We start from the raw sequence: 21,683 nt of genomic DNA on the forward strand, positions 1-21,683 counted from the left end.
CAACTGACAATTATATGCATCCATAATAACTGACTAATTGGAATAGCAATTACTGTTTATTATTTTATAATAATATATAGAAGGGCGTCAACATACTGGTTTATCATTTAGGATTATTACTGTAGTCTTATACTCGATTTCATACATTAACAACAGGTTTGTGGCTTAGTTTTAAGCGATTAATTTAAAAAATTTACATATACTGTTCAAAATTATGTGAACATTGTTGACAAATTCGTGCCGTTTCCTCTGAAACGTCTGTCTCATATAATTCGTTTTATTTAGGGCCAGATAATTTTAAAGTAAATTATACTTAATACTTATTATAAAGTAATTTATTAATAGTAAAATGTTTCAATTCATTCGATATTTCAAGTTTTAGGATCTGCGTCGTTGCTAATACTCTGACAGTCTACCTGACAGTTAGCGTATACTATTATAATACCTAAATAGTACTAACATGGTTGTTTTTTGTCACAGAATTATTTAGCACTTACAGTAAATAATCTTTTTTTTTTTGTAATCAAGAACTTCGGAATACCATCTGTGTTTCACACAACTTACTCAATATGGCTGCCCTTAAAGAGAATAGAAATGTAAGGTTATACAAGTCAAGGCCTTTAACTAAAAAATAAAGGTAACAACAGATAAAAAGTTATACTTTGGTAACAATAATTGTTTCGAATATAATGGATCATTCATAAAATAAAAAATGCAACTTTTCTTCAAATAAAATAAATGCATTGTAGGACAAGACAAGCAGTATTATTTAGTAATATTAGCTATAAATTACTAATATTTTAATTGTAATATAAACATTAAAATATCGCCAACTGTACTGTACTTTAACTGGATTTTTATGCATCACATAAATACTTGTATAAAATGAAAAAAAGGAAAGGACCTATAATTGACCCTTGCGATACTCCCACTACTAAATCGGTTCGTTTCAATTTAAAAACAAACAATCTTCACAATTCATATACTACCGCTCGTACATGTTTATACGCAGCATAATAGTTTTTCTGTAATATTCATAAAACGCACACTAATAACATTATCGTTACAGATACGAATGAGTTAAATAAAGTACAAAAAATTGTTTATACGACATCGTCGGCGCGCGACCGGAGCGAGCGATGCAGCGGATCGCGGCGCGAAGAGCTTGCGGTACAAAATAACATCGAGACGGAGAGCGCTTAGGAGAGCGCGGAGGAGAGCGCGGAGGAGAGCGCGGAGGAGAGCGCGGAGGAGAGCGCGGAGGAGAGCGGAGGCGGAGAGGTGCGGCGCTCAGCAGGCGGGCGGCGCGCGCGGCAGCGGCCGCACGAGGTAGAGCTTCTCGCCCTGCTTGTTGGTGTAGATGGGCGCGCGCTGGTAGTGCTGCACCAGCTGCTCCAGCGTCGGGAACTTGCGCTGCCCGATGCAGTACAGCCCGCCCTCCACGTGCACGCGGAAGTGCTTGTTGCGGCCCGGCGCCTTCAGCGACACCGAGAAGTCGCCCACCTGCCACCGCCATCATTTACATGCGTATACACCGCTGCTACTCTATTCTGTTCTGAGCAGCTCGAATGGCAAACGGCCAGCCCGAGTGGAGTGGCAATCGTCGTCATATAGCAATAATAAAAACTCATACAGTGTCGTTTAGTCCCGAAGTGAGCAGAGCTTGCGTTATGGATATTAAATAATTGACACAAATAAATAAGTTACCATATAACAATAATAAAAACACACAGAGCCATTAGTCCTAAGCTAAGCAGAGCTTGTGTTAAGGGCACTAGACAACTGATACAAATACTTAAATACTTTTTTTTTTGTATATACATACATAATATATAAAGAAAACACCCTTACCGATAGATTGTTGATAGATTATAGATTTTTGTACCTAGTAAAAGGAATCGAACCCTCAACCATCGGGAGCATGGCGCTGTACTAAATCGCTAAACCACCGAAAGCGTCAAAGTAATACAATTATAATGCGTACGTTGGTCTCCGAGTCTCGTATGAGGAAGTCCCCGTCGTGTCCGTGCTGGTTGAGGATGGCGTCACAGTGCGTGCGCGTGATGGCGCCGTAGTACCACGCGCGGCCGCCCGCCCCCGCCCCCGCGCCGCCCCCCGCCCCGCCCGCGCCGCCCGCCCCGCCCGCACCCGCGCCCGCCTCGCTGCAACCACACCGCACCGACACTTTACTGATACGAATTCTAGTTTGGACATATATCTGGCATAATCCTTCTTATGTCAAGAAAATTGTTTATCTTAAATAGACGTAATCACATATGTCACAATATGTCCCAGACAAATTAACAAATAAAATTAAAAAAAACCAATGGTACAAAACTTTTCTTGTACAAAGAAATCTTTAAAATTGTGAAGTTTTATGCGTGAGGTAGTCTGCGAGCTCCTGCAGGTAGTTCCGCGGCACGAGCCCGATGTGTCCGCGCGAGTCCCGCGCGCGGTACACTCGGGGCCCGGTACTCGTACCTGTAGGGCTGCGTGAGGTAGTCTGCGAGCTCCTGCAGGTAGTTCCGCGGCACGAGCCCGATGTGTCCGCGCGAGTCCCGCGCGCGGTACACTCGGGGCCCGGTACTCGTACCTGTAGGGCTGCGTGAGGTAGTCTGCGAGCTCCTGCAGGTAGTTCCCTGCGATGTGTCCGCGCGAGTTCCGCGGCTGTAGGGCTGCGTGAGGTAGTCTGCGAGCGGCACGAGCCCGATGTGTCCGCGCGAGTCCCGCGCGCGGTACACTCGGGGCCCGGTACTCGTACCTGTAGGGCTGCGTGAGGTAGTCTGCGAGCTCCTGCAGGTAGTTCCGCGGCACGAGCCCGATGTGTCCGCGCGAGTCCCGCGCGCGCGCGTAGTAGGGCTGCGTGAGGTAGTCTGCGCGCGCGGTTCCGCGGCACGACGATGTGTCCGCGCGAGTCCGCGCGCGGTACACTCGGGGCCCGGTACTCGTACCTGTAGGGCTGCGTGAGGTAGTCTGCGAGCTCCTGCAGGTAGTTCCGCGGCACGAGCCCGATGTGTCCGCGCGAGTCCCGCGCGCGGTACACTCGGGGCCCGGTACTCGTACCTGTAGGGCTGCGTGAGGTAGTCTGCGAGCTCCTGCAGGTAGTTCCGCGGCACGAGCCCGATGTGTCCGCGCGAGTCCCGCGCGCGGTACACTCGGGGCCCGGTACTCGTACCTGTAGGGCTGCGTGAGGTAGTCTGCGAGCTCCTGCAGGTAGTTCCGCGGCACGAGCCCGATGTGTCCGCGCGAGTCCCGCGCGCGGTACACTCGGGGCCCGGTACTCGTACCTGTAGGGCTGCGTGAGGTAGTCTGCGAGCTCCTGCAGGTAGTTCCGCGGCACGAGCCCGATGTGTCCGCGCGAGTCCCGCGCGCGGTACCACTCGGGGTCGGCGGCGGGCCGCTCGATGATCTCGAGCCGGTCGCCCTTCTCGAACGACAGCTCCTGCTCGTTGTTGGACGTGAACGAGTACAGCGCCACCTGCCGAGACACCGTCATCTCTTGTTACCACGACATTAACTAAGCCTACACCGTAATTCAATCTCCCGTCCCGCTCTACGTTTGGGCTCAACTAATTCCCCGCTTCTGGAGTTAAGTCCCCGGAAATCAACCAAAGTAGCTATTGTTTATGTGTAAGTACCATATTTGGAGGGAATAAAACAAAAATGAGATCACGCGAGATCCGAGTACTTATTAGTAATATATGACTGTGCTAGCGTCTTAGACCTTTCCAACTAACACTGAATATATATATTGCCATAACAGAGTGTGGGTATACTCACAACAATATCGAGTACGTTTTCCGCCATTGCGTAGGTATGTACGGAGTCTTCGTTGTCGCCCTCCTCGCTCGTGTAATTCGATGGGAACCTGTTTGAATCAAATCAAAATATCATTATTCATATAGGTCTATTACAAAGTCTTACAAGAAATACAAGTTGTATCACAACTTCAAATTGGAGTGCTTTCGTGCTAAAAAGTATGGAAGAAATTCAGCTCTTATTCTTGTCATAAACTTGGCAATGAACCGGGTAATCCGCACCGCTCTAATAGGGTGCAGGTTGGGGCCTCGTGGCGAGCCTCTTTGCCCCGGCGTCGACTCTGGGGCAAGAATCCCCGGGACTGGATTTAAGACCTTTTATATAGACATGAAATTTACAAAAAAAGAAAAACAATATATGCTTTAAAGATTATATAAAACCTTAACCTAACTTAAAAAACTAGTGTCACATTTGGGGATTTTTATCAATTTTTTTATTTATTTCTTGCCCGCGACCCGCGACTTCGTCCGCGTGGAATTTAACTTTATTTTTCTAAAATAAAAGTAGCCTAAGTTACTCCTTATTACATCAGCTACCTGGCAATAAAAGTCGGCCAAAATCAGCGATTAGCCGGAACAAACAGACAGACAAAAATTGTATAAAAAATGTTACTTTGATCTATGCAGCGTATTTACATTCATATGCGTGTAGTACAAAACGGTACAAACAGACACTCCAATTTTATTTATATGTACAGATTTTTATTTAAGTGATTTTGTACATGATTACATAAATACAGATTCATGTTTAAACTAGCTGTTATTTATCGGTGCTCTCAGATAAAATCGTATCCATCAGACAGTAGTTGGCCTTTAGCCTCTCTGAGTCCTGCGAGTTTGAAGTGTCATCTGTAGAGCTATTCTATAAGTCACTTATAAATTCGAAAGTGGAACCCACGGTGAGATAATACATTGGTTGCCTGTAAAACTCGATAGCGACTGCAGTGCCATACGTGGAGATGGTGGTAAAACAGGCCCTAGTGATTTAGAAATTTAGCAATCTCGATAGCTCAGTAGGAACTTAATGTCGGTTACTAGTGATAGTGTTAGTGTTTCCGAACTATTCTAATGATATCCGCAGCTGGCCTTTACAGCTTCACCGAACGATCGGGGTATTGTTATATTTGATCACTTGTCAAATATAACAAGTGACGACCTCGGTAGTCTAGCGGTCTAGTACTCCGCTTTACGACCGATGGTCGCGGGTTCGATTCCTCGCACGGCACAAACATTTGTATTCACAAGTATGATTGTTTGTATCGGTCTGGGTATTTTCTATGTATAATATGTATGTATTTACAAAAAAAATATCTATGTATATGTATCAGTTATCTAATACCCATAACACAAGCTTTAGCTAGCTTAACTTGGGTCTAGATGGCGCTGTGTGAATTGCCCTGAAAAAAAAAAAAGTGATACGAGTGCCTTGAGTGAAGCTACGAGTGAAACGAGTCGATGAAACGCTTACAGAATACCCATGCTGCGCTCGGTCACTATCGTTCGGTGAAGCTGTAAAGGCCAGCTGCGGCCAACAGTCAAGTGATACGAGTGCCTTGAGTGAAGCTACGAGTGAAACGAGTCGATGAAACGCTTACAGAATACCCATGCTGCGCTCGGTCACTATCGTTCGGTGAAGCTGTAAAGGCCAGCTGCGGCCAACAGTCAAGTGATACGAGTGCCTTGAGTGAAGCTATGAGTGAAATGAGTTGATGAAACGCTTACAGAATACCAATGCTGCGCTCGGTCACTATCGTTCGGTGAAGCTGTAAAGGCCAGCTGCGGCCAACAGTCAGTGATACGAGTGCCTTGAGTGAAGCTATGAGTGAAATGAGTCGATGAAACGCTTACAGAATACCAATGCTGCGCTCGGTCACTATCGTTCGGTGAAGCTGTAAAGGCCAGCTGCGGCCAACAGTCAAGTGATACGAGTGCCTTGAGTGAAGCTATGAGTGAAATGAGTTGATGAAACGCTTACAGAATACCAATGCTGCGCTCGGTCACTATCGTTCGGTGAAGCTGTAAAGGCCAGCTGCGGCCAACAGTCAAGTGATACGAGTGCCTTGAGTGAAGCTATGAGTGAAATGAGTCGATGAAACGCTTACAGAATACCAATGCTGCGCTCGGTCACTATCGTTCGGTGAAGCTGTAAAGGCCAGCTGCGGCCAACAGTCAAGTGATACGAGTGCCTTGAGTGAAGCTATGAGTGAAATGAGTCGATGAAACGCTTACAGAATACCAATGCTGCGCTCGGTCACTATCGTTCGGTGAAGCTGTAAAGGCCAGCTGCGGCCAACAGTCAAGTGATACGAGTGCCTTGAGTGAAGCTATGAGTGAAATGAGTTGATGAAACGCTTACAGAATACCAATGCTGCGCTCGGTCACTATCGTTCGGTGAAGCTGTAAAGGCCAGCTGCGGCCAACAGTCAAGTGATACGAGTGCCTTGAGTGAAGCTATGAGTGAAATGAGTTGATGAAACGCTTACAGAATACCAATGCTGCGCTCGGTCACTATCGTTCGGTGAAGCTGTAAAGGCCAGCTGCGGCCAACAGTCAAGTGATACGAGTGCCTTGAGTGAAGCTATGAGTGAAATGAGTTGATGAAACGCTTACAGAATACCAATGCTGCGCTCGGTCACTATCGTTCGGTGAAGCTGTAAAGGCCAGCTGCGGCCAACAGCATTTTTTTTTTATTTATTCCACAAGTCCCCCCGGATGTCAAATTCCAGGCTTTTTTCTTAGACTTAATTACATACACACATTTTTATTTTTACACTTTTTGTCTTAACCTAGTTCTAATACTTTAGGTATACATTTATAGGGTTTTTGGTCCACTATTATTTTATTACTACACCTAATTATTCTATTTCTATTTATACTGCTTATATTACATTTTACTATTTATTTTCTATTTTTATTACCTTCTTTTATTACTATACTAGTAGTTCCCGCGACTTCACATGACGACATGGAATTTAACTACTTTTCTAAAATTAAAGAATTTTTCTAAAATAAAAGTAGCCTAAGTTACTCCTTATTACTTCAGCTACCTGACAAATAACTCCCAAAAATGGTCCAGCCATTTCAGAGATTAGCCGGAACAGACAGACAGACAAAAATTGTAAAAAATGTTATTTTGGTGTATGTATGGTACATACACCAAAATAACATTTTTTTATGCATGTAGTAAAAAACGATTATTACAATATTACAAACAGATGCTTCAATTTTATATTTATATGTATCGATTGGACATTCGTTTGTATATATATATATTTTTTTTATTTAATAAAGATATGTACATTTTTTTTTACACATTGACTCGCCAAACTGCGGAACAATTTGTCGGCAAGATATCGCTCAGTTTTTTTTAATACTTACCTATCCACTATACTATGCAATATAGTCTTAATTTCTATTCTCGTTGACAACTTTTTCTACTATTTTTATGCTGTATTTTAAATATTTTTTCTCTACTTTTCCTATTTTGTATAATTTATTTTCTATAATGAGTTCCAGTGCGTACCTTATATAAAATAATAAATGTCTTCAATTTACTGTGATTTAATTAATAAACTGATTTAATGAACTGATTTTAATAAAGTTTCTAAGGAAGTTCTAAATGAGTAAACACAGAAAACAAAAAATACAAATGAAATGAGAACCTACTTCATTTTTGAAGTCGGTCGAAAAATAAATATAAAACATTGTATAGGAACGTAATTCGATCCCTGTTATTAGCGAGTTAATTAAGTATCTGTTTAATAATGAATCAATTACTTTCTTTTATTTCTACGCCGATCTCGTCGCTGGTGTTATTTCCTAGCGCACCAAAGCTGTGTGATATAATGTGTGGCCTACAGCATTTTTTTTTGTGGATGATAATTTATTTATTTATTTAATTCAGGCTACATGGCCCATATTATAAATACCTTATAGACTAACATACATAAGAAATAATAATAAAATATGAAAAATAAAATTGTCTCTATGGTCACGGCACTGACGACGGCAATCTGCCACGGTAGCGCCGATAGACCACCCCCTTCGACCAGTAGTCCTCCTTTATGAAGGTGGGCAGCATATTGGTGGGGACCAGGGCCACGAACGCTTTGAAGCTCGCGTTGTGGCTCGATTCCAACTGCGTCACCCTCAATGTCAGGTTGCTTTTAGTCCGGATGTAGTCAACAATGTCCTTGGTAGCGTAGTGTAGGCGGGATAGGTACAATGCCGTGGTCGGTGTTGCGGCACGTAACAAGAAGTTACGTGCCGCAACATCGACCTTCGAATACTATACTTGGAATAATACACCGATAATGGAATGGTGCACCCGCCTGCGCTAACGGTTTACGCTGGCGGGGCACCAGTGGAGGATGATAAGATGATGAAGTCAGGTCAATTAGCCCATCGTGACAAATTCACCAGGAATTTAACACGATGGTATCCAGGGGGAACCGCGTGGAGGTCGACATGACATGGTACATTGGGGTTATTAATCCACATTACTAACAATCCCCGTACCCCCGGCCAGCAGCATTAGAGTAGTTAAAAAAAAAGTAATAACCACAGTTTAATCTCAGCTTAGTTAGAGACCAGATAGCGCCGTAATTACCCGAGAGAACAATTAACAATTTATTATTGTTTAGATACATTGCTTTACGTATTTCATTGTTTTAAACCAATAGTTGTGGTCAGTTACATCATTACTATTAATTTTTTTATCACGCGAATTATCATTACATAGTATAAAACAAAGTCGCTGTCGCTGTCTGTCCGTCCCGTACATATACACGTAGAACAATTACAAAAAATCATCTTATATTATTTATATATATGCCGAGTGTCAGCTGACAGTTGTCACGGCGCTAGTATTCCGTGCCTGCCATTAGTGACATATTCATAGCTATCGCTGTCTGTCCGTATCTATGTATGCTTAAAGCTACGCATCGGATTTTGAAGCGTTTTTTTTTAATTGATAGAGTGATTCTAGAGTATGGTTTATATATATAATACATGTACACCCGTGCGAAGCCGGGGCGAGTGCCTAGTACTGTATATTATGTAGTAATCTATACATATCAATAAAATTGCGAGTGTCTGTTTGTAATATTGAAATAACCGTTTTTTACTACATGCATATGAATATAAATACGGTACATACACCAAAATAACATTTTTTAACAATTTTTGTCTTTTTGTCTGTTTGTTCCGGCTAATCTCTGAAATGGCTGGACCGATTTTGACGGGACTATTTCTGCCAGGTAGATCATGTAATAAGGAGTAACTTACTTACTTATTTTAGAAGAATAAAGTTAAATTCCACGCGAACGAAGTCGCGGCAACAGCTAGTATCATATATATTATATTTATTAGTCAATTAAAACGATAAATTGAGCCTGAATGGTGTGAGTCAACATTTAATGAATTGTTTCATTGATAACATAGCAGAATTTGCAAATACAGTATTTGTACCGTATAATATATTAACATATATTATAGAATGGATGATCGTGACCAAATTCCATATAATTATATTAATTACGTCAGTCCACGTTCATAGGCGAGGTAACGCTATATGTAAAGTACAGTCGGCTTCATAAAATAGCAGTGTAGCGATTAATATATTAGGAGAAATTACAATTTTATGTTATACTAGCTACTCGCCCCGGATTCGCTTTTTTTTCGTGTATGTGCCATACGCATTTAGTGAAAATCTGATAGTTTGACATTACATACAGATACTTTAATTTTGTTGATTTGTATAGATATCTGTATATAATATTTTTTACTTTTAAACAGTTACATTATCAGAGAGTAACATGAACTACATTTGAAAAAAAAAATACAAGTCTATATAACAATAACTTTTTTAATAATTTAAACATATGCATCAAGTCGGCTTCATAAATCATAGGCAGAATGTATATCTGTCTCTGTAGCACAAGTTCCAGAGATTGGCAAGAAAAAACAGACACAAAAAACTTTTTTTTCGTGTATGTGCCATATATACGCATTTAGTGAAAATCTGATAGTTTGACATTACATAGAGACATTTTAATTTTGTTGATTTGTGTAGCTCTTATACTGATTTAATCTTATTGTATATTTTATTTGACCCAGAAAATTAGTGCTGGTTGGTAGTTTGTATTCACACGTTTCGACTTGTAAAAATTTAGAACGAGTGGTGGATAAAAAACAAAGATGGCACTCCAAACCCGCGGAAGGATTTTGGAGCGGCTGACTGCTTAATACAAACATTCTTTATCTTTTACAAATAAAATTTATTACTATTACGTCTACACACGTACCTACTTTATCTGTATGAGGGCACTGCTATATGTTCGAACTTCGAACCTCGGCTCAGGGCTTCGTATTTTCAATCTCCGTTTGAATCTATCGAAGGGGATACCGGTGCCCCCGGTTACTAGATATCTTCAATTCCATACGTGGGTGGGGTACATGGAAGTCTACAGAGGGCGGTACTCACCAGCCGGTGTGTCCCTGGTACTGCCCCCGCCACCAGCCGTCGTTGCTCTTCTCGAGTATGAGTATGCGCGTGCCCTTGGTGAGGGCGAGCTCGTCGGGCTGCTGCGCCTGGTAGTTGTACTTGACGACGGCGGTGCCCAGCGCCTCCGCCGGCTCCGCGCGCCGCGCCGACGCCGGGGACTCCGCCCCGCCGCGCACCGGGGAGTTGCTCGACGGCAGCGTCTTCGACCCGGACCCCTTCTTCACTTTCTTCTTAATACTGCAAGTGATGATAATAAAATAATCGACTATATAAATTTTTCGAGAAAAATTGATTCAAAGTTCAAATATCGATATATCGATAAGATATTGGTTGTATAACAACCAATATCGATAAAAATACAATAACAACCAAAGACTCAGCCCAAATAAAAGCTGTTATTAGCCCTATCATATTAGGAACATATGTAAGAACATTGACAGTTTCTATGAATGTAAATCTCAGGCGTGCTTTTTTTATTATGTCCCCTACTTACCATTACACTAATCTAGAATTTAGCTGGTTTGGCTCGTTTTTGTTTGAATACCAAAAATAGAGTTGAGGATATCTTGTAATAAATATGTTACAAATACATGATTATTTTTGAAAACAAAAACTTCTTTTAAAAATAATATCAAACTGGATCAATTACTTACTACCCTACGGACTACCTATCTATATGAGAAGAAAATACAAACCTGTCGAACAGTGATGGCTTCTCTTTCTTGACATAATTGCTGGGAACATATCCAGACTGGCTGCGCGCGTTCTGCACACGCCACCAGTGCTTGGAATCGTCCAACAGCAGGTACCGCTCGTTCTTACGGAGGTCCAACTCCTGCGCACCCTGCGCCGTGTAGTCATATTTCGCTACGACGTAGCAAACATCGTCCTGGAATTAAAAAACCGTATGTAAATAACATACATATTTATCTAAACATATATAACTCAAAGGTGAGTGACATAGTGATCTATTAACGCACAGCCCAAACCACTGGACGGATCAGGCTGAAATTTGGCATGCAGGTAGATGTTATGACGTAGGCATCCGCTAAGAAAGGATTTTGATAAATTCCACCCCTAAGGGGATAAATTAACGCGAACGAAGCCGCGGGCAAAAGCTAGTTTATGATAAAAATGATAATGGAATGCTGTACCCGCTTGCTCCTTACGCTTGATGCTGTTTTTTTCTTCGACTGGCAACACCAACGACAGTTGTCTTTATCAGCTGGCCGTAATAAATAAATAATTTTTAATAGTTTATCACACGAATATTATAGTTCCGATATCATTATTAGTGATTTAATAGTGCAATAAGTGTCGATTATTGTTTGTGTACAAATTGGAGGTGTATTATTTGCAAAAATCGACATTAAAAAATAGTGTACCGGCCATCTGTCAAACTTCTTTCGTTGGTAAACAACTAAATATTTAAAACTATTCTATAACTATTTGTTGGAGTTATTCAAAGAATTTCATAATATATACAAGTTTTATACAAAATATTCATATCAAGTTAAATTAATATTAATAATTGTGAAGTTCAGTTGTTGCGTACGTCGAAGGAAAAAAAATTACCCACAAAATATATTGTAAGTAATTTTATGTTTTGTATTAATATAATTTGAAGGAAAGGAGCACAATCTAATTCCATTTACTTAATCTTATAAAATATAGGTTGTATATAATATATCTAACAGAAATAATTAAAAATTTTAAGACTTAAAATAAGTAAGGTTCAGTTGCTGTTTCGTTGTGATACTTTGTTTCTTTTAGAAATAACTCACTTCACTCTCCCTAGTAACTATTCATATATTCAATAATGTCACTATCTACCCGTTCCACAACTGCACGGCAGACAGAGATGAAGCTTAAAGTAGCTCTACAAGAACTTCAGGCATCCAAAGATCTTAGTGACAAGTTGATCAGGGAGAGAGAAGAGAGTGAAGATGAAATTTTAAAAATTATAAATAAAAATACACTATTAAAATCTGAACTGTCAGAACTTCATAATAGTCATCAGGAAGTTATTGAGCAGCGGGATCAGCTTCAAGAACTAATAAGTAGCTTTCATCAGTGTAGTGACACCCATGAGCAAGCCTTGAGGTGTATCACTGAATTGGAGCTTGAGTTAAAGCAGGCCTATTCTAAAATTAATGATCTAGACACAAGATTGGAATCTCAGCGAAGTAATGAGATTAGTAATTTATATGAGGAACTTATTAGTGTTGACTGTGTGCCTCCTGCGACTACAGTTCCATACACTCATCCTGTTGTGATTGACCTTACTAGTGATACATCTCCTAAATTAGGCAACTATAACAATAACATTTGTATGTTGAGTCATAATAAATTAAAAAAATATTTAAAACTAAAAAAGTTTATTATTAGGACTCGGAATATATTAAATAAGCGTTGTAAAAAGGGTCAGTTATTGAAAAGAAATACTTTAAATAATTTAAAATTGCATGATTATATTAATAAGTGTAATAATAAGTTATTGGAAAGCCAAAAGTTATATGACATTGATACAGACTACCTAACTTCAAAAATCAATAGTTTAGAATCTTCACTTCATGATTTAAATACAAAGTATATTATCTCTCAGAAACAAATCCAGGAGCATATTTTAGCAATGGATGATCTGATTGATGTCAGTAAATACAATGCTGACCGTTTTGAGTCGTTGACTAAGCATTGTACATGTAATCACACAAATATATCAAATAATAATTCAGTTATAACTGTGCTGGAAAATGAAGTTCAGGGTGTTTGTGCCAGTGACTGTAACCCTAAGAGTAGCACAATGGTGTTCTCTGACAGAATAGGCTGTAACTTTGGATCTATTTTGAAGTATCATCTTAAGGGTGATTTATTAAACTACTGTATGCCAGAAGCATCATTTACACAAATAATAAATAAAATTAAATCTATAAAAATGAACAATATGACCACAATTGTGTTATTTTTTGGTAATAGTATTCAATTAAATAGGCAGGATGTAATTAAAGGAATTGAATATTTATTGCAATTAAATGTGTATAAGATTGTATTGTGCGCTTTTCCTTACACAAATAGACATCTTCATAAAAAAATTAACAGTAAGGTACATTACCTGAATAACTTATTACATATGTTGACATGTCGTCATAGTGACATTTTTACATTTTTTGATACTAATAGTTTTATTAGTGATTTTTATTTGACAAAAGATACAATGTATCTCTCTAAATCATCTAAAAATAAAATAGCCACTTTAGTGGCTTATAATATTGACTACATGAACAGTTTACATGGTAAACTTAAACATAAAAATACTGACATAACAAATAATTCTATTAATATTTGTGACTTAAATACTATGACTGCAGATTTAAACTGCTCACAAAGACAAAGGGAAAGCAATCAGAATTAATAATTGTTCATCAGAACATACAAAGTTTTCCCGGCAGCGAGTTAATTATACAATTATTTTTAGAAAAGTATAATATTGATATTGTCTGTTTCACAGAACATTGGCTTAAAGAGAGCAATATGATGTTCAATTTAAATAATTATAACGTTGTCAGCTGCTTCAATAGAAAGTCAGTTAACAGAGGCGGGTCTATGATAATTGCAAGAAATAATATTAAAGTAAAGGAACGTGCTGACATTGTTAGACTTTCTATTGAGTGTTGTATAGAATTATCTTGTATAGAACTAGAAAATTATATCCTTATATGTGTGTACAGGCCTCCTAATAGTGATTACAATGTTTTTGAAGGGGTGATGGAGGATATTTTAATAAAAATATTTAATAGTCTTAAAAAAATTATTGTATGTGGAGATTTTAACGTTGATATTCTTTGTAACACACCCACATGTACAAAAATTATTAGTTTATTTCAGTCATTTGATTTAAGTCATGTCTTTCATGAACCCACTCGTGTAACTGCCACGTCTGCTACTTGTCTTGACAATGTTTTTTGTAACTGTGAGTATACAGAAAAATTCATAATAAATAAACTTCCTTCAGATCACTGTGGTCAAGTTGTTAAGTTTAACAGTCAGATCAATAAAGTCAACAATAATAAAAAATCAAAAAGACAAATAAATGTTTACAATATTAACAAATACAAAAGCGCGATTAAAAATAAATTGGATTTGCTGTTACAATATAGTAATAATCCTGATTATCTTTACACCAAGCTAATTACTATTCTATCAGGAGAATATGAACAATTTTTCAAGAAAAAAGAAGTTTATGTTAAATCTAAATTCACGGAATGGGCAACAGTAGGTATACTTAAAAGTAGAAATATTTTGTTTGATTTATACGATCAAAAAAAATATCGATTTGATGACAAATTCACCACTTATGTGAAAAATTATTCAAAAATTTTTAAAAAAGTTTGTATTACGGCTAAATCTAATTATATTAATAAACAAATTAACCAGTCTTCTGACAAAATTAAAACCATCTGGGGCATTATAAATAAAGAAACCGGAAGATCTAAATTAGCCTATAATCAATTTGCATTAAATTATGATAATAAATTAATAACAGCAACAAAAGATGTAGTTAATGTTTTTGAAGATTTTTTTGCTAATATTCCGATTAATATTACATCTTCTCTGGACTCATCTCCATCTCGAGCAAAAATATTACTAGAGTCTAATATCGGTTGTTGTGCTTTAAGATTTAAATTTTCACATGTTAGCCCCGTTCATATCATAAAAATATTCAAACATCTAAATTTAAAAAATACAGAAGACCTTTGGGGCATGTCTGTAAAAGTAGTTAGTTCTTTCATAGATATTGTTGCTCCATATCTAGCTACTATTTTTAATAAATGTATTGATAATGGGACTTTTCCACAATTAATGAAATTTAGCAAATTAATCCCACTATTTAAATCAGGAGATAAATTTGAGCCAGGGAACTATAGACCTATATCTATTTTGCCAGTTCTAAGTAAGGTGTTTGAAAAGATAATGTTAAATCAAATGTTACAACACTTCAGGGATAACCGACTGCTTCACAGTCAACAATATGGTTTTACCGCCGGCAAGTCTACCACTGACGCAGGTGTAGCGCTGATAACACATATTTTCCAATCATGGGAGAAGTCACAGGATGCACTCGGAGTTTTTTGTGACCTATCAAAGGCATTTGATTGCGTGGATCATAAAACACTTTTGTACAAGCTCGAACATTATGGTATAAAAGATAATGATCTAAAATTAATGAGAACTTATTTAGAGGATAGGGTCCAAACTGTAGATATTGACGGTATAAAATCTAAGGGAGCTAATATTGGGATGGGCGTTCCACAAGGGTCAATCTTAGGCCCCTTTCTCTTTTTAATTTACATAAATGACCTTCCCTTTATGGTAGAGAAAATTGCAGATATAGTGCTGTTTGCGGATGATACTTCGTTAGTGTTTAAAATTGGACGTCAAACCAATCAATTAGACGATGTAAATTGTGCTATGTCTGCTATATTAAATTAGTTTACATGTAATAACCTATTATTAAATTCCAGCAAAACAAAGTGTATAAAATTTACACTTCCTAATGTAAGACCAATAAATACACAGTTATTGCTTAATGACGAAATAGTAAATTTTGTTAATGATACAGTTTTTTTTAGGTATAACAGTGGACTCGAAATTACAATGGGGGCCCCATATTTCAAAATTGGCCAATAGACTCAGTTCAGCTGCATATGCAATTAGAAGAATTAGGCAATTAACAGACGTGGCGACGGCTAAACTTGTATACTTTAGTTATTTCCATAGCATTATGTCATATGGTATACTACTATGGGGTAAAGCAGCCGATATAAATATTATATTAATTTTACAAAAGAGAGCCATACGTTCTATTTATGGTATGGGTTCAAGAGAGTCATTACGTCAGTGTTTTAAAGATTCAAATATCCTCACCGTTACTTCACAATACATTTATGAGAATATCATGTATACACGGAAGAATTTAGACAGTTTTAGAAAACTTAAAGACTGTACAAATAGAAACTTACGCAATAAAAATAAGCTAATTTTACCTAAATGCCGCCTGCACAAAGTCAGTAATTCATTCTATGGTAATTGCGTAAGATTTTATAATAAACTGCCAGAATCTGCACTAAATCTGACAGAGAGGCAATTCAAATCTTATATTAAACAATTTTTATGTAAGAAAGCCTATTACAGGATAGACGAATTCATAGAAGACAACATATCAAGTAAATAATTAGTTTATTAGCATACAACGTTATAATTTGTTTATCTCATTGCTTTCTTGATTCAATTATTTTAGAAATATGAAAGCGTAGCGGGTTTTGTATTAATTGCCGCATGCATTCTTATGTGAAATGTGAATACTATAAACATCAGATGGCAATTGTGAGTAGCTATGACGTGGTCTGGTGTTTTGAGTAGTCATGCTCACTAAAATGTCCAGACTTGTGGCGGCGTGGTGGGCCGGGTCATTGGGCTCCCTAAAATATGGTCGAGCGCAGTGATGGCTGGCTCATCCGTCATACTCGTGAACGGGTGCTGCTTGTAGGGACTGGTCTGCTCTAATCACTATGACTGATTTCCTCTTATTAATTGTTTAACCAGTTGGTTATGTATTCAATATTTTTTTCTTTTTGATTATTTAATTGAATTAGTGCTAATCGGTGGTTTGTATTCACACACTTAAACTTAAATTGTAAGTAAGAATAAATTATTTAAAAGAGCAACACACAAGTTTCTTGCTTGTTCTTCTTGTGATGAGACAGCATTCCGAATGAGCGGTAGATTAAAAAAAAAAAATGTTATGACTATTCAAAAGTGCTTCAATGTAAGTTTATTTGAATAAATGATTTTCTATTCTATTCTATTCTTGCGGGGCAACAGTGGAGGATGATAAAATGAGCATAAAGTCAGGACAGTTAGCCCATATTGGTAAATGACAATTTACCAGAGGAAACCGCGTGGAGGTCATCCAGACATGGTACATTGCTACCAATAGGGTTATTAGTCCACATTACTGGGGGGAAGGGGATGGTTAGTAATGTGGATTGATAACCCCATTGCTAGCAATGTACCATGTCAGATCGACCTCCAAGCGGTTCCCCCTGGAAACCATCGTGTTAAATTCCTGATGAATTTGTCACAATGGGCTAACTGACCTGACCTCATGCTCATCTTGTCATCCTCCACTGGTGCCCCGCCAGAGTAAACCGTTAGCGCAGGCGGGTGCACCATTTCATTATCATTCACAAAAAAAAAAGTCCACATTACTATCAATCCCCTTCCCCCCATAATAAGTTATAGACACACAGACAATCATTGTATTAGTTTTTAAATGTTATATTATATGTATGTTAGTCTATAAGGTATTTATAATATGGGCCTAGTTGCCTGAAATAAATGAATAAATAAAATAAACATATTATCTATGTATATATATGAAATTAAAAAAAAAAGTCTTTCTGTCTAAAAAGGTAATTTAAGAGCAAACTTTCTTGCTAAAATTTGAAATGCTTGGACCTATTAGATGTTTTTTTTCTTATAACACAGGGGACAAACGAGCATGCGGCTCACCTGATGGTAAGTGATTACCGCCGCCCATGAGCACCAATTTTATTTATATAAATGTATAGATATCTACTAATATTATATATTATATAAATATTTTAGATATTTAATTATGTAATATACTACTAACAATATACTGCCAAATATCAAAATTAAAAAAGTAAATAAATACAAATAAATACAAAATTGAGTAACAAAATATATCACTACAAGCAGCATCCATTCATAAGTACAACAATTAAGCCGGCTGTTGTACTGGCTAATCAGATATGTATTTTATATTCTAAATTTGTATTTGAATTTATAGTTCTTTTATATTACATTCTTGTTGTTGATACTTCAATTCATTCATTCTTTTCCTAATTGTCAGTAGTCTATATTAATATATTTTCTCTGTTTACCTAGTCATTTTTCTTATTACTACAACACCGGCGCCAACACTGTGGTCATGTGAGTTTGATGATTATAATACCCATGTGGATATAACAACAATATATGGCTAGCCCCTCAAATCGATACGCCATCCAATTCAAACAGGGATCGAAAATACGACAGTCTGCGCTGAGGTTCGAACCCCTAGAGGTGCTCTCAGACTAAAGTCCTATCCCTCAGACAGAAGTTTGCCTTCAGCCGCTCCATAAATCCTTCCACGGGTTTGGAGTGCCTTCTGCACTCGCCCCCTACTGTTGGGTGAAGCTGCAAAAGGCTAATTGCAGCCAACAGCATTAGAATAGTTTGAAAAAACTATACCTATTCTGTTGCTTATAGGTAAATGAATGTCTTACTATACAATGATATCACTATAGTTTATGTCACAATACCTCTATACACTGTGAGAACTGTGACACTCTGATTATGTCACATTATGTCATATTAAGTTCACATCTTAAGTTAATTAAATCAATTCTATCAACTTTCTACTTAACAGAAGACTTTATTATTTGTGTTCTTTAAATGGCAATATTGTTGACAATTCTGCATAGATTTAGATAATTATTTTTACAATACACTTAATATATCATCATATAAAATCTTGTGTTAGCCTCGGTGGCCTAGTGCTTTAGCAGACCACTTCAGTACCAGTGGTAGCTGGTTCAATTTCTCACACAGCACAAACATTAATACTCATGAGTATGATTGTTTGTATCGACCTGGGTGTTTTCTATGTATAATATATATGTATTTGTATCAGTTATCTAGTACCCATAACAACCTTCAGCTAGCTTAACTTGGGTCTAAATGGTGCTGTGTGAACTGTCCTGAGATTATATTATTATTATATTGTGTCAGTGTTTGTTTTCAACTCCTAAACAGGTTGACCTATTTTTATTAATCTTTATGTGTTAGGATTGAGATAAGGTCTTAGGCTATTTCTTAGGTTATTTCCCTAAGTGATAAATAGCCCTATCCAGAAATCCCTATATTACATCTGACCTGGACAAGATGTGCCACAGATCAAACAAAGTGGAAAATTATGCAAGAGGCATACATCCAGAAGTGGATTAATAGATGCTTCAAGAAAAAAGAAGAGAGATCCAGAAATAAATCATATGACAATACAAAATTTTCTCAGTCATCATCTGCTTCTTATCCTATTATTTGGGATCGGTATAATATGTTTTTCTCTTCCATTCATTTCTGTTCACAGTCATCTCATTATTTACTCTCATTCTTATCATATCATCTTTCACACAGTCTATCCATCTCTTTTTGGCCTTTGTCTGCTCTTTTAACCATCCACATTCATATGTAACTTATTTTTTAAATGTTCTCAGTAAATTAGTAAGTATATATATTCACCTCACTGGTGGCTTAGATTCATGGGTAGGTAGAGACAATATTAGGGGTCTATATTATAGTAAATAGAAGAATTCATAACGCTGACAATCAGAAATTTAGTGCATAGCACTTTCTATGTTGATTGTCCCATGTCTAATCCTTGTTAATGTAAATCTGTTTAAAACATTTATTTAAAAGAGCAAGGAAAAGCTTGGATGAGAAGAGGAAAAGCTTGTGATGAGACAGTTTTCTGCTGTCTCATCACAAGAAGAATGATCAAGACTCTTGTGTAAGTTTCTTGCTCATTCTTCTTGTGATGAGTCTGCATTCGGAATGAGCGGTGGAATCAAACAAAATGTAATTATTCAAATGGTTATATTAAGTTTATTTGAAATAAGATTATTTCTATTTCTCTATTTCTACTTGAAGTAGGAAAGCAGGGTAGGTAATCTATTCTCATATTATAAAGCTGAAGAGTTTGTTTGTTTGAATGCACTAATTTCAGGAACTAGATTTGAATAGAAAAATTATTTTTGTTTTGAATTATTTTTCCATTTGTTGAGGACGGCTTTAAGCTACATAATATTACACTATGACCAACAGAAGCGAAGCATCAGTGAAAAATGCTACAAAAATGGGGAAAAATATTCATATTTGAGAACTTCTGCTGCCTATGTTACGCGAATGAAGTTGCGGGAACAACTAGTCACCTATATACAAAACCTGATTGTAATAATAAAAGCTTTCAACCTTCAAAATTACCGCAAATTATCTGTCTCATATTATAAAGGTAAAATCTACTTGACGGATTTTGATGAAACTTTACAGTAATGTAATTTATACTTCAGAATAACACAGGCTATAAATGACATGAGGGTGAAACTGCAGGCGCATATATATATTTAAAAATATGTATATTAATATCATAAACCCATTGCTTTCGCAATGTTATTCTAACATTTTAGAATTCATTTACATGTTTCTGTTCATTTAATTAATTCATATACTATTTTGCATTACAAAATGTTAAATCACATTTATATTTTTTATATTTAATGACAGCCACTGTGGTTTAGCTGTTTAGCACACCACCTTACTTCCAATGGTTCTAGGTTCGATTTCTCGTATGCAAATATTTTGTATTCATGAGTATGATTGATTGTATAGGTGGGTATTATCTATGTCTAATATATGTGTATTTAAAAAAAAAATCTATGTATTTGTATCAGTTATCTAGTATACATAACACAAGCTTTAGCTAGCTCAACTTGGGACAAGATTGTGCTGTGTGAATTGTCCTGAGATTATTATTATTAATATAATCTTGTGTGGTAGGTTACATGTACAGAATTACTTGTAAAAGGTATATATGGCATGCTGTAAACCAGTCATAGTATTCATGAAACTAAAAAAAAATTACTGAAGAATCAATGTCCAAAATGTTAGTGTATGACCTTCAATGAGAAAATTTGTGTGTACTCACAACACTGACAGATTCAAGCTATTAACAAAGTATTTATAGAGGCAACATTTAAAAAAATATACCTTAAAGACTATGGTACTTGGTTCTCTGTAAGTAACTCATCAGGGACTTGATATGAAGCTATTATTTTGATACTCTAAATATAAATCTGATACAAGTGCAGATGTTTTGACGTCTGTTGTGTTTACCTGAGCATTCTTTCCATGCCTGGCGTTGGCCATGGCGTGCGGTGCCGGCAGTGGTTTGCTCGCCCACACCGAGTCAGCGGCGCGCATTGACCGCGTCTCCAACATGACACCCCCGACCAGGGATCCCTAGGTCAGCGCCGCCGCCCTCAATGATACATTGCAACACCAAACACTGCACTGCACCACTGCACTATGATTGTCAAGCACACTCGATCGATTCCAATACAATATGCTATAAAGCTTCGTGATTATTTATAACGAATTGTGGGAAAATGTAATCGAAAGCTAGCGAAAGGGGACGTGCAACAGACCGACGACGATATTAACAACTGTTTTATTCAATA

The 21,683-nt window shown here is 37.5% G+C and overlaps 1 protein-coding gene across 1 annotated transcript; it reads right to left on the reverse strand.

Moving 5' to 3' along the window:
• Positions 1-1,290: 1,290 nt before the first annotated feature.
• On the reverse strand, positions 1,291-21,444 carry LOC131851666 (cytoplasmic protein NCK1). Its single transcript, XM_059202185.1, has 7 exons — positions 21,340-21,444; positions 11,019-11,212; positions 10,303-10,560; positions 3,781-3,868; positions 3,288-3,478; positions 1,985-2,162; positions 1,291-1,503 (listed from the first exon to the last, which is right to left on the reverse strand). The coding sequence occupies exons 1-7, from the start codon at positions 21,442-21,444 to the stop codon at positions 1,291-1,293; spliced, it is 1,227 nt and encodes a 408-aa protein (XP_059058168.1).
• Between the last annotated feature and the right edge of the window lie 239 nt (positions 21,445-21,683).

The sequence above is a fragment of the Achroia grisella genome, unplaced genomic scaffold (genome assembly GCF_030625045.1).
Source record: "Achroia grisella isolate CSIRO2021 unplaced genomic scaffold, CSIRO_AGI_Agris_v1 utg794, whole genome shotgun sequence".
NCBI classification, from domain to species: Eukaryota; Metazoa; Arthropoda; class Insecta; order Lepidoptera; family Pyralidae; genus Achroia; species Achroia grisella.